This window comes from Penicillium samsonianum, assembly GCF_028829775.1.
Source record: "Penicillium samsonianum strain IBT 33392 chromosome Unknown utg000004l_segment0_segment0, whole genome shotgun sequence".
Lineage (NCBI taxonomy): Eukaryota > Fungi > Ascomycota > Eurotiomycetes > Eurotiales > Aspergillaceae > Penicillium > Penicillium samsonianum.
Window position 1 is genome coordinate 66,573 of NW_026643262.1, and position 12,924 is coordinate 79,496.

At 47.8% G+C, this 12,924-nt stretch overlaps 6 protein-coding genes across 6 annotated transcripts; 3 read left to right on the forward strand and 3 right to left on the reverse strand.

Moving 5' to 3' along the window:
• Positions 1 to 731: 731 nt before the first annotated feature.
• Positions 732 to 1,527, reverse strand: N7471_006912 (HNH endonuclease family protein; the record flags this gene model as incomplete). Its single annotated transcript, XM_057279631.1, has 4 exons — positions 732 to 844; positions 900 to 1,038; positions 1,096 to 1,267; positions 1,328 to 1,527. The coding sequence occupies 4 exons, from the start codon at positions 1,525 to 1,527 to the stop codon at positions 732 to 734; spliced, it is 624 nt and encodes a 207-aa protein (XP_057133891.1).
• A 595-nt stretch (positions 1,528 to 2,122) lies between these two features.
• On the reverse strand, positions 2,123 to 3,454 carry N7471_006913 (NADH:flavin oxidoreductase/NADH oxidase; the record flags this gene model as incomplete). Its single annotated transcript, XM_057279632.1, has 1 exon — positions 2,123 to 3,454. The coding sequence occupies one exon, from the start codon at positions 3,452 to 3,454 to the stop codon at positions 2,123 to 2,125; it is 1,332 nt and encodes a 443-aa protein (XP_057133892.1).
• A 1,766-nt stretch (positions 3,455 to 5,220) lies between these two features.
• Positions 5,221 to 6,867, forward strand: N7471_006914 (amidohydrolase; the record flags this gene model as incomplete). Its single annotated transcript, XM_057279633.1, has 1 exon — positions 5,221 to 6,867. The coding sequence occupies one exon, from the start codon at positions 5,221 to 5,223 to the stop codon at positions 6,865 to 6,867; it is 1,647 nt and encodes a 548-aa protein (XP_057133893.1).
• Positions 6,868 to 7,901: 1,034 nt separating this feature from the next.
• N7471_006915 (glycoside hydrolase family 43 protein) lies at positions 7,902 to 9,473 on the forward strand (the record flags this gene model as incomplete). The annotated part of the gene is made up of 2 exons (XM_057279634.1): positions 7,902 to 8,061; positions 8,113 to 9,473. 2 exons carry the CDS (start codon positions 7,902 to 7,904, stop codon positions 9,471 to 9,473), a joined length of 1,521 nt encoding a protein of 506 aa, XP_057133894.1.
• A 65-nt stretch (positions 9,474 to 9,538) lies between these two features.
• Positions 9,539 to 10,426, reverse strand: N7471_006916 (DUF1445 domain protein; the record flags this gene model as incomplete). Its single annotated transcript, XM_057279635.1, has 2 exons — positions 9,539 to 9,682; positions 9,740 to 10,426. The coding sequence occupies 2 exons, from the start codon at positions 10,424 to 10,426 to the stop codon at positions 9,539 to 9,541; spliced, it is 831 nt and encodes a 276-aa protein (XP_057133895.1).
• Positions 10,427 to 11,043: 617 nt separating this feature from the next.
• On the forward strand, positions 11,044 to 12,679 carry N7471_006917 (uncharacterized protein; the record flags this gene model as incomplete). Its single annotated transcript, XM_057279636.1, has 4 exons — positions 11,044 to 11,260; positions 11,313 to 11,736; positions 11,790 to 12,192; positions 12,248 to 12,679. 4 exons carry the CDS (start codon positions 11,044 to 11,046, stop codon positions 12,677 to 12,679), a joined length of 1,476 nt encoding a protein of 491 aa, XP_057133896.1.
• Positions 12,680 to 12,924: the final 245 nt, after the last annotated feature.

Below are 12,924 nucleotides of genomic sequence, written 5' to 3' on the forward strand. Positions count from 1 at the left end.
CACTTGGGATATCTTTATACCCACAGCCCTGTCGGTGAAGAGATTAGTAAAGGTGGAGAAATGATCGTTTCTGTGTGTCAGAGCATCGAATCATACTTCCAAGGGCGATTCGACATATTTTCTTCCAACCGGTCGGCAGCAGGGCAGCAGGGGGGTAATGGATCTCACGCCAAGCTCTGTCAACACGTCACTAGTTAGTCAGTTAGTTACCAGGTGTCATGGTATTTGCGCCTTGGAGTTCAGGCCACACACAGGACATCGCACATGGATGACTAGTTATGTAACTAACTAGCTTCTGTCTCTTTCCCTTTCTCTTAGTTCAATAAAATAACCAATATCATTGCATTATAATCTAATACTCTCCCAACAGTTCCCTTAAATATTGGTTCAAGTGTGGATCTCCAGCTAAAACGCTTCTTCCACTTCAGTGGGGCCCATTCTCCAGCCCATCGTATTAGGAGGTCAGTCCGCCAGAATCCTACCTGTGATATTAGTGAGCTCGGGAGCACTGTAATCTCTAAGGATGCTGTGCTTTCGTTCAAAATACTCACTTGCATATTGGGGATCCAGGAAGCCATCAACTGTGCTGTGCGCGACGCGTTTAGCAAAGGCGGTTAGTTGTCAAATCCGTTAAATGGACGTTGTTTACCACAGGTTTAAAACTTATTATATTGCGATTTATTCTCCAATCTTCTGTCACATGTTCATTTTCACTAAATGTGCTCCACATTTCAACAAGTAGCTAACATCTCAACAAGAGCAGCCTTCTCGTCCGAAGTGACGGTAAGATCATAGACCGATTTCACCTTCACCCACATCTTGGCATAAGTGCAGTAATATGAAGCTGTCTTGATGTTAGTAATTTGTAGACTAGACAGTACAAACAGTTTAGGACGTACCCAAAGGAGGCTTCCACGATTCTGGGCCTTTGTCGCCCTTGGAGGAGTTCACGTTGTCGGTGACCGCTAGAAGCTGGGGATTCTTGAGGTCATTGGCGAAGGCTTGACGATCTGCCTTGGTCCAACTGGACGCGCCAGACTGCCAAGATTCATTAATATCCCGAGCCGTCAATTTTGTCAGATGATCCGAGCTCACCTTCCATGCATTTGATAACGGAACGACGTGATCAATGTCTACATCACTTGCAGCTGTCCAGGTCGCACCATCATACGGAGAAACCCAAGATCCGCTGGTAGCTCCGCAACTGGAGCTTTGGACCACATTGGTTCCATCCCGTTTGAGGACTGTTTCGCGTGTGTCGCAATTTCTGTCGATAACAATTTGAGCTGCCAAATACTTCAGAATCACAGTGATCTCATCTACTCACCCGCTGATAGTAATCCAGTGCGGAAATTCGTCACGGCTATATCCATCCTGCGATCCCTGTGCAGCAACGGTCAATCCTGCTAGCTCACTCGTTGCAGTAGAGGTAGACGGAATTCCAGGTGGTGATGGGGCAGGCAACGCTCCGCCTAGGAAAGGCTGGAGGGCGAAGACCAGAACACAGGCAGCGCGAGCGATGCCCATTGTGGTTTTCTTCGGTAAATGTCGATATTTTTCCTATTGACCTCTTTGAATTCCAACTTGAATGTGTTGAGTGATCAAGGCTACAGTCAAGAATGTAGGATAAATACAGAGTATCTCCAAGTTGGAACCGTCGGTTTTATACTCCGGCTTTATCTGCTGGATCAAGCCGAAAGACCCCGCATAAACAATGCTAATCCAGTACCGATTTATCTCCAAATGCATTGTAACATCGGCTCCCGAGTCTTGGCCCGGTGCTTGGCGTTGCACGTTGATCAATAATTGGCTTGTAACTGGACAGCGCGGGAAGTGCGGGAGTTGTGGTTGATAACGAGTATACCATTCGCCCCAGATTCATATGCGACAAGTCACCTGGGCCCCTCGCGTAGAAAGTTGAAACAAAAGGCTGCGTGAAAGGTGAGAGTGGAATTCCAATATGGAAATGATCGTCGAAGGTCTTTCCCCCCTTTTCTCAGTCTTGCGCTGCAGATTATGGCTACGTTGTACTCCATACTACAGTCTGTACTAGGACTCGGGACAGGGAAATCAAATGGTTGCAATCAGGAAGCCTAATCTATGAATAATATGCGTGTCCACTTTACAGTAAGCCTCGCTCAAACTGCCACGGGAGGGATACCTTCACACCCAATTTCTTGGCCGCCGTGAGCACCCATTCGGGCTCGCGCAGAAATTGACGGGCCATTAACACGGCATCAGCCTGAGGCTTTGGACCAGACAGTATTGCCTCGGTCGGCTGTGCCTCTTCTTCTGCACCCTGAACAATATCTCGAGCGGACTCGGCCTCGGTAATAAAGCCAACAGCTCCAACCAGCGTCGTGTGGTTGGCGGCGTGAATTTCTTGACGAATTTGACCAGCGAGGGCAATCTGATAGTTTGTATGAGGCTGAATCCGTTGGCTTTTGTGATTACCGCCTGAGCTGACATCCAGGAAGTCAATCCCTAGGTCTGGTAACAATTTGGCAAGTTGAATTGAGGATTGCATGTCCCAGCTTCCAGTTTCTGCTGCGACAGTTTGATTCTCAAGCCAATCTGTCGCACTGATACGAAGAAACAGGGGCATTCCACTAGGCACAACAGCACGGATTGCAGCAGCCACCTCGCATAAGAACCGACTTCGGTTCTCAAAGCTGCCACCATATTTATCGGTTCGTCGATTGGTAACGGGGCTAAGGAATTGATGAAGCAGGTATCCGTGGGCGCCATGGATCTCAATTACATCCACTCCTGCTTGTGCAGCGAGCCCTGCACTTCGTGCAAACGCCTGAACAAGTTCCTCAACCTCGGCCGTTTCAAGCTCGCGAGGGGGCCAGAAATGATCGCCAGGTGCCCAAATTTGCTCTTCCCCACCAGAGGGGCCAACCACATTTGATGGCCAGCCACCAACACTTTCATCAGCTTTGATGCCGCGTTGCTTGGCTTGGGATGCGAGCCAGGGCGTCACCGTGCTAGCCTTCCGGCCGGCGTGAGCAAGCTGAATCCCAATTTTGGCCCCTTGACTATGAGCGAAATCCACCACACGGCGGAGTCCTTTGAACTGTTCAGAGTCTGTTCCATCCTGCCAAAGGCCGGAATCATTGGGAGAAATGCGACCATTGGGCTGAACTGCTGTTGCTTCGATGAAAATCAGACCGGCACCCTTTGTGGCCAAATGACCGAGGTGCGCGATGTGAAAATCCGTGAGCGCGCCAACAGCCGGAGAAGTTGGGTCTGATTCGGCGGAGTACATGCACATAGGCGCCACAATCACGCGATTCTTGAGCGTGACATCTCGAATTCGTAACGGGCGGAACAGCGTCGGAGTTTTGGAGTCCTGTTGGTTTATAGCTGCTCCAGCATTGTTGGCGGGGGTAAAATATGGCAGGCCCTCGGCCTGGTCAATTGGCGGGGAGTGAAACGAAGTAGATCCCATTTGGGTTTATCGTCTAAAGATTAACGATTGATCCTTTCAAGAGATTCAGAGACGCAGAAATTCCCATTTATATATACGCTTGGGATAATTCATCTGCTGACAAATTGACGTATTTCGGGCGAGTGCTGGGGGTCCCCGCCACTTGTCGGAGACAATGCCGAACGGCGACCTCGGGAATTCATTCCACTGTTCGCAAGGGCTCAGTTAAGGACAGTGAATATGTATATAGATATGTAGTATAGTACACAAATAAAACCTCGACTGTACAAGATATTCTTTCAGTATCCCAGGTTTCTTGAGATGTTATCAGCCGAGTTGGAAGACGGGAAGTTTCGGCTCGACAGTGCATACATATGTACTTATGAAGGTATGTACTTGGATTAGAATCGCTCAACATAGCTGGGGAGGTTAAGATAACCTCAAACACCAGCCGTGTATCTCAGATACCCAGTGTCATACTGTCATTGTTGGTGGCTGGCCAGAAGGCCATGATGTGAACCAACCTGGGCATTAAGGCAAAGGTCGAGATATAACAGCAAATGATCAACAGAAGAAGTCTAGTCCCGGCTGAATCCACCCAACCCTCTCAATCCACTAATAAATATTTACTCCGCGAGGGATGAGCGTATATAGGAACTTCAATAAGGACCTTCCCAATCACCATTTCCATCTTGACATCCTTTGCAAAGACTTGGAATCCTTGCATACCCTGGTCGAAAGTAATTGACATATTTCCGCCATTCCTTGGAATAAGGAGCAATTCTTTTCTTCAATGGGTGAATACAACCAGAAAATTCCCCTAAACACTGAGCCGTAAAACATCTGTCGAGGTCGAGAATCCAAAAATGGCCACAGCCATAGGGACCTGTATGATCAAGGACTTCTAACAGGCACATCTATATACCATTGATACCATTGTCAGAAAACATGAGTCTATCTTATCACGAACAATTTTACTTACCTCTAAGTTACATTTGTTCTCGATTGTATCAACAACCTCGCGACTTTGAACATGAGATACTACAATGCCCGGGCCTGGCAGTTATAAGAGTATTCTTGCGAGAATTATTACAGCCCCGGGGAGCCTTGTGTATAAAATCAATAGCCCCTATAATCCTATCCTTTCATTATGGACAATATCTGTTGGGCATTTCTGCTAATACAAAGAAAGTTGATTGTACGATCTTGGCCTGAAACGTCCACGCCGTTGTCAAGTAGAGATAGAACCGGCGCTAGAACTCTAAGTATCATTTCCAATAATGAAAATCTAAGTTATTGTCCTCAAAGACAAGTCGCAACATGGAGTGATGGAATGTCTGAGTTTCTATAATCAACAAAGCCATCCGAAACAACAGAAAACAAGCAATGAGAGTGAAAAGGAGATATATTGATAAAAGAAAACGAAGTCCAGAACAAACATTTAATTTGATTCTTCTTTTCATGTTTTAGCGTTACACCATTTCTCAATCTCATACGGTATCAAGGGAAAACAGCCAATAGCATCGTCTCTACTTATGTACGTTGCTTTTCCATCACATCCGCTGCACCAACCTCAACTTCAACTTCAACTTTAACATATCCCTGACCTTCAAGCAAACAATTACATCGCTGCTTTTGCTTTTTACTATCTCACCCTCCTCTTAACTTACTTTTTCAGCACATCAGCTCTACCAACCCAACCTCAACTTCAACTTTGACGTCTCCCTCACCTTCAAGGAGTCAACTACCCTTGCTACCTTTGCTTCACCCCCAATGATCACATAAGCATGGTTACAACAGTCTTTACCAATGGCCGTATCCTCAGTCCCGATTCATGGGGTGGCTTTGTCTCTACGCTGGTAGTCGAGGATGACCATGTCGCGCACGTCGGCTGGGACAATGACGAAGCGGTTGTTCGGGTACAAGCGACAGCATCAACTGTGGACCTGAAGAATCGAATAGTCCTCCCAGGTTTCATTGACGGCCATGTGCACATCCTCAATTTCGGTATGTCGCTGCAGAAACTCGACCTTCTACTTTGCAAGAACCTCGCCGATATCCGAAATTCCATCACTTCCTATGCAGCAACTCACCCATCGGATCCACGCATTCTGTGCCGAGGCTGGATCCAGTCGGTTACGGATGGCAACGCTCTTGCAACAGTGTTGGACGACCTAGATCCGCGACCTATCTATATCGAGGCGTTGGACCTCCACTCAACGTGGTGCAATACTGCAGGTCTCAAAGAGCTAGAGGCTGACTCGAAACCCGATCCTCCAGGAGGAAAGATTTACCGCTGCCACAGTGGCCTTCCGTCTGGTTTACTCGAAGAGGCAGCGCAGTTCGACATTGTCTGGCCATTTTTGGACCGAGTCACGTCCATGGAGAAGAAGGTGGCCGCGATTGATGCTGCTATCGGTGCGCATCAACGTGCTGGGTATACTGGACTCGTGGATATGGCTATGGGAGAGACTGAGTGGGCGGCGTTAAATATCTACAGGAATCAACGTGGTGAGCTTCCGGTGCATATGGCAGCACACTGGTTGATACCCTACTCAAAATGCGCTGCCGACATCTGCGGTCATATTGATCGCGCCATTGAGATTCAACAAACTTTCAACCGCAAAACCTCCCCGGAGTTTTGTATCAATGGGATTAAGCTACTCTGTGACGGCACAGTGGATGGGTGTACAGCAGCACTACACCAACCGTATGGCGGATTGTCCAACATCGTCGATCCCATCTGGCCTGCAGATACCCTTGCTGCAGCGATTCGCCGTGCTACTGATGCCGGCCTGCAGTGCGCCATTCACGCAATAGGGGATCGAGCAGTGCATCAGGCTATTGACTGCTTATCCCAAATTCAGGACCTGCCATCCTGTCGTCATCGCATTGAACATTTGGAGATAACAACCCCCGAAGACGCGAAAAGGCTTGGCCAACTCGGAATAGTGGCATCAGTCCAGCCCGTTCACATAGACCCAGCGACGTTCGATGGATGGCCAGAGATGCTAGGGATTCACCGTTGCAAGCGGGCTTTCGCCTACCAAGAGTTCGTTGATGGCGGTGCTCATTTGGTCTTTGGGACCGATGCCCCCACTGCGGAGCATCAGGCACTACCCAATCTTTATGTTGCTACTACTCGGCGGTCATCTATTGATCCCTCCTTGCAAGATATCATCAATCCCGAATTCGCTGTTTCCCTCGCGACCGCTGTCTCCGCAGCTACTGCAGGGGCTGCATATGCGTCTTTTTCAGACTCGTGGACAGGGAGTCTGCGTCCAGGATTCAACGCCAATTTTGTTGTGCTAGATATGATCTGGGCCCCGGAATTCCTTTTAGAAGCTCGGGTGTGCCAAACTTGGTACAAGGGAAAAAAGGTGTTTGATGAAGAGGCGGGTGGTCTGCTGATAGGCCTGGGGATCTTGACCTAGACCACTTACTTTGATCTTCAGCGTTCCATATGTCGTCCATGCCGCGATAAACGCCCCCGAGTGATATGTAGCTCCCGATATAGTGACCAGAATTGCCCTGTCTTGGGCAGGAGCAATCTCTGTAATAAGTAGTGGGGCTGTGCAAATGACGATGATGTCTCCAAACCCGAGAATAAATCGAGCGCCAACGAACATGGAGAAGTTGGTAGAACCCGACTGCAGAGCCACGCCAAATAACATGAAAAAAGACCCAAAGACCAAGCAAATCCTACGGCCCAGACGATCAAGCATATAAGGCAAAATGACTAAACCGGCCAGCGCACCAACACTCATAACGCAGTTGAATAAACCGAGTGTTGGACCTTTGGGGTGGTCGAAATAGTCTTGCCAGTAGGACAGTGCCTGCAAACCATTCCTAATACCAATGAGAAAGAGAAGGATAAACAGGCTGACGAAAACTCACATCATCGAGTTATCAAATCCATTCGCCGTGTTGGTCGCAATTAGAACTAAAATGTAGAAGTACAGGACTCGCATGTTCCGTTGTTTCCACCATTTCACACGAGGTAATAGTCGCCCTGCTAAGTAGAAGTGCCCCTTGGGAGGTTTAACCGTCTCATATGCTTCACTCATATTGGGTTAACCTCATTCAAAAATTAAAATAAAAGTTGTTTGTTCTAAGAAGAGGAGGGGTCCAGAATATATATAGTCCGATACACCACATGTATAGCACGATGGTAGCTTGGTTTAATATAACCGGTCGAATGAATCCCTTCATTTTGGGGAAAAAAAACCTGGAGTAAAAAAAAAGCACAGAGCCATGTTGCAACTCAACTTCTCATCTTTCATTCAGGCTAATAGGAAGATCAAATGCGGGGTGAGTGTTGGACATTCTTTGTTGATGTCGGTGGGTGACAACGCCGTGTCCAAACCGGTTGAATTCTGGCGCCACATAAATCCAGGCGATGTGAACAATTCCTGTCTTCTCAAACAACCCCGGAGGAACAAAGAAAAAAGTAAAGATATCACTCAACATGGCTGTTGCTCACCATAACCCCATTATCCCAGGATTTGCTCCCGATCCTTCCATCTGCCTGATCGATGGCACATTCTATCTGGTGAACTCGAGCTTCCATCTCTATCCGGGGCTGCCCATTTATATGTCAAATGACCTGGTCTCATGGAAACATATTGGTAAGAAGTTTTTCTCCGAGTCGACCTAGTGGGAGGGCTGACATGTTTTAGGAAATGCCATAAACAGACCATCCCAACTGTCACTAGCCCGAGCGACCACATTTATTGCCCCGTGGGACGATGGCACAGCAATGGTTGGAACTGGCGGCCTGTACGCGCCCACAATTCGGCACCACAACGGCATCACCTACATCATCTGTACCAACGTCATCCACGGCCCTTCCAATCTACTAGGCGATGAGCGAAATGAACAATTTATCATTCACACAACTGATATTCGCTCGGGGATTTGGTCGGACCCAGTAGTATTCGGATTTCCTGGGATTGACCCGTCTCTGCTGTTTGACGACGATGGCCGGGTGTATGTCCAATTGTGCAAAACGGGGCCTGAGTTCCAGATCTACAACATCGAAGTTGATATCACAACTGGGACTATGATTGTAGAGCCCACTCTCATCTGGAAGGGATGGAAGAAAGGATATACAGAGGGACCACATATATACAAAAAGGATGGATGGTACTACCTTTTATGTGCTGAAGGGGGCACATTTCGATACCACAAGCTGAGCATGGCGCGATCAAGGAACATATGGGGTCCATATGAGTCCTATAACATGAACCCGTTGTACACAGCTAGCGGCACCACTCGATATGTCCAAAACACTGGACACGGCGATCTTTTCCAAGATCAAAACGGGCAATGGTGGGTGGTCATGCTGGGGATTCGCATCAAAGAGGGACGATCTATCATGGGACGGGAGACATTCTTGACAGCGGTTGATTGGCCTTACGACGGGTGGCCCACGATTGAGTCTATCACATGCGATGGGAATTTGGGGGTAAACTTCAAGGAGTGTCAAGACTCACTTGCTGCTGCCCCTTGGGTCTACTTGAGAGATGCCAAACTAGATCGATACCATATCCAGGACAGGCACATCAAACTACAGGCAGACCCAGTGGAGTTTACCAGCCCGGATGAGTCAATTACTTTTGTTGGCCAGCGACAACGAAGACTTGAAGGCACCGCCACTGTCACTGTGTACAAGCCACAGCCTTCCACATCGGTTCGAGCAGGATTGGCTCTCTACAAAGACGAGCACCGATTCTTAACAATTGAATACAACTTCCACATGCAGCAAGTCATTTTCAACGGACTGAATCAAGCGAAGTCATTCTCGCAAAGTGAGACCCGAAGTGTGGAATTCCAAGATTTCATGTCTTTCAGAATTAGCTACACTGAGACTTCCCTGCAATTCTTCTTCCGGGTAGATGAAGCAGATTGGCGTGATTTGGCGACAGTTGATACCGCCCTCCTGACGGATTACGACTTCACTGGCCCGGTCATTGGGATTTTTGCCATTGGGGATGATATCGCGGTGGAGTTTGGAGACTTTGAAGTTGATGCTGTGTAGGGTCACAAGAGGTATCATCAAGTTGATAATGTCAGAATGTGGATTGATGTTGATTTCTTTTCCTTCTAAATTCTTCCAGGCTTGAGTTTCTGCAGATCTTCTGCTGTCCAATCCGTGACTAGCATGTGGCCGGGCTCATGGGCAAAGACCAGGCCTTCAATTTTATTACTTGCTGCTTCAACAGCAATTTGAGGTGTAACTCCACAGGCCTAAGATGAAGTCAGATCAAAACATCAAGGTAATTATGTGCCTTGTGTAGAACTTACCCAGAACACAGGAACTTCGCCCTCGTCGAATCTTTGTGGCTCTCCAAAGTCTGGCTTTGCCACATCAAGAATTCCCAGTTGTTTTGCACCATCCCATCCCCAGGCGACAGGCTCTCCATGCGTCGACAGATAGGCCCGAGTGATCTCCCTCACTCTTTCGATGTGCTCCGGACGATACGGTCGCATGGATACAATACAGTGGCCGCCAGTGAATATTCCGGCGGGTAATAAGGGAATGTTCGATCGGTACATTGACACTATTGTTCCAGTCTTTTGGTGCCGCGGTGGCAACCCTGCCGCCGTCAGGGCATCCTCAAATGAGAAGGAGCACCCGATCAAAAAGCCCACATGATCCTTAGTCCATACATCGGACAAGTCACGACGACTCTCAATGCACTTCCCGTCTGAATATACTCGATATTTGGGGAAATCCGTCCGAATATCAAAATCTTCAGACCGAATACACTCTGCCGGTCGAACGGTACTTGGGTCCCCAGGAGCAGCGGTCATTCCCAGTAGGGGACAAGGAACTGGGTTGCGCAAACACAAATCATGGAAATCCGCAGCATATTTTGACGGAAGTACCAAAAGATTTGCCTGTAAATATCCCGGTGCAACACCCGCGGTATTGGTGAGTTGATTGTAGCGACAGCGCAGTCGTGCCTCCTGGGCGATGATATTGTCCATATTCTTTTTTTTTTAAGAAAGGCATCAATCATGGTGATTATATTCCTATCATATTAATATATTAACATCTATTAATCTATTAATCTATTAATCTATATCAATATTTTGCACATTTTCTTGACAATACATAAGATAGCCTCGGTTATCTGTCGGGATCCACATACCGATGGGTCTGGGGAAAAGGTTGGGGAAAACCCCACGTAGAGATAATGCCCAGATAATACGCAGATAATAAAAGCCCTAATCATGCCCAGGTGGTCTCCTGCGCCTCAATATCCGTCTATCGACTTGCCTCTTCCGGTTAGGATCTGTTCGGATCATCGGATTGGACTTGCATCAGTGGTGGATATCCCCTTAATCCCTCTCTTATTGGCCCTTTTTCACCTGCTTTGACCCTTTTTTGTCCTTTTTTCGCGCCCCTTCAACTTCTCAACTTCCGTCCCTTATCACCGTCATCGGCCCGATAGACCCACTCACACTTGGCTTGTATCGCGTGGCCGAAGATAGGCGACCTGGGCATTTCACTATGATCCACTATGTTATGATCGAAACATTCTTTAAATGATCAATTAGTTCTTTTAATCAAATCTCGATTTTGCTGCAACCCCTTAGCAGTCATGTCACACGATACAGTTCACGATACCCCCTTGGAGCTCAAGGATTCCTTGAAAAAAGAGGATGCTGAAGAAGCAAACTATGCTGTCGCCGGCGAGTCTTTGGATGTGGTGCTGGATCCAAAGAAAGAGGCAAAACTACTCGCCAAACTAGATGCCGCCTTTGTGCCCATAATCATGTTGACCTATCTCACTTGTTTCCTGGACAGATCGAGTATCGGTGAGTTTTGTTGAATCTCCGTGGAAAAGAGCACAAAGCTCACAGACTTCAGGAAATGTCAAGGTTGCCAATATGCCCGAGGATATCAATGCTTCACCAGATCAGTTTTCGACCGCTGTCTCCATCTTCTATGTGACATATGTTCTTTTCGAAGCACCATGGGCGGTCATGATGAAGAAGTTGACACCTCGCAACATCTTGACGGGGCTCTGCATCATTTGGTCCCTGACCACCATCTTCACCGGATTTATCGAGTCGGTAGGCTCTCTCTACGCGACTCGTCTTATCTTGGGTGCTTGCGAAGCTGGGCTGTTCCCTTGTCTCAATCTCTACCTGACCATGGTCTATCGTCGAGAGGAGCAAGCAAAGCGAGTTTCCTACCTGATGAGTTGTGCTGCCATCTCAGGGGCTGTAGGTGGTCTCTTAGCCTATGGACTCTTACAGATGGACGGTATTGGTGGCAAAGCAGGATGGAGGTACGCTTTTCATTACCCCACTCAAAAAGACAATGTTGCTTACAATCTTTCAGATGGGTCTATATCATTGAAGGCCTGTTCAGCATCATCTGTGCTCTTCTCATCTGGTTCGGCCTACCAAACAACCCGGCCGAAGCCTACTTCCTCACCGAAGAGGAGAAATGGATGATGCGGGTACGCAACGAGCAGCGTCGCAAGTACATGGGAAGTGAAGAGTTTAGCTGGGAAGAGATGCGCATCGCAATCAGAGATCCCAAGCTCATGTTCAGCAGTGTCATCCAGTTCTGTCAGGATATTCTCTTGTATGGGTTCAGCACTTTCCTGCCCACTATCTTGGGAGGCATGGGCTATAACTCCCTGATGAGCAACGTTTTGACTGTCCCAGTCTATATCTGGGCTGCAATGGTCTTTATCGCAATTGCTTGGTGCTCAGACCGATATTCCAAATTTGCATCCGTGCGTTTAGCCCCTTACCATCTCCAATGCACGGTTCCTCCCTAACCTCTCGCAGTACATTTTCGCAGCCAATATCTTCGGCGTTGTCGGTTACATCCTACTTCTCACGGTAGAGAATACCGCCGTCCTATACTTTGCCACTTTCCTCATCGGTATCACCACATACACGTCTGTCGGTCTCAACGTCGCCTGGCTGAACGTGAATATTGCCCCACAATACCGTCGTGCTCTCGCGATTGGCCTCCAGCAGACAATCGGAAACTGTGCTGGTATTGTTGCCGGCCAGGTGTATCGCACATCACCTTATGTGTTGGGTAACTCCTTCTCCTTGGGGTCCCTTGTGGTGGCGCAGGTCACGGTAACTGGATATGGTCTCTACTTGAGACGGGAGAACAAGGTGAAGGAGCAAATTATTAGTGGTGAAAAGGAAGAGACTCGACGAGTCCAGACGGGTGATGGAGAACTGGAATTCAAATATATCTACTAGATCAACGGCAATGTTGGCAAGGTATAACCGGGAAGAAATAGAATCCCCAGAGGAATTCACACCTTCATGTATCACTTCGCTTTGTTCTTTTTTTCACATCTCTCATATTGGAATATTCTCCCCGATATACTACACATTTCATTGTGATATCAGAAACACAGCAAAACCCTTAATGCAGTCACAAATGCGAAGACAGCCTTGGATATGACAACGGCCTTGGATATTGTCATTCTTAACATCTGCCA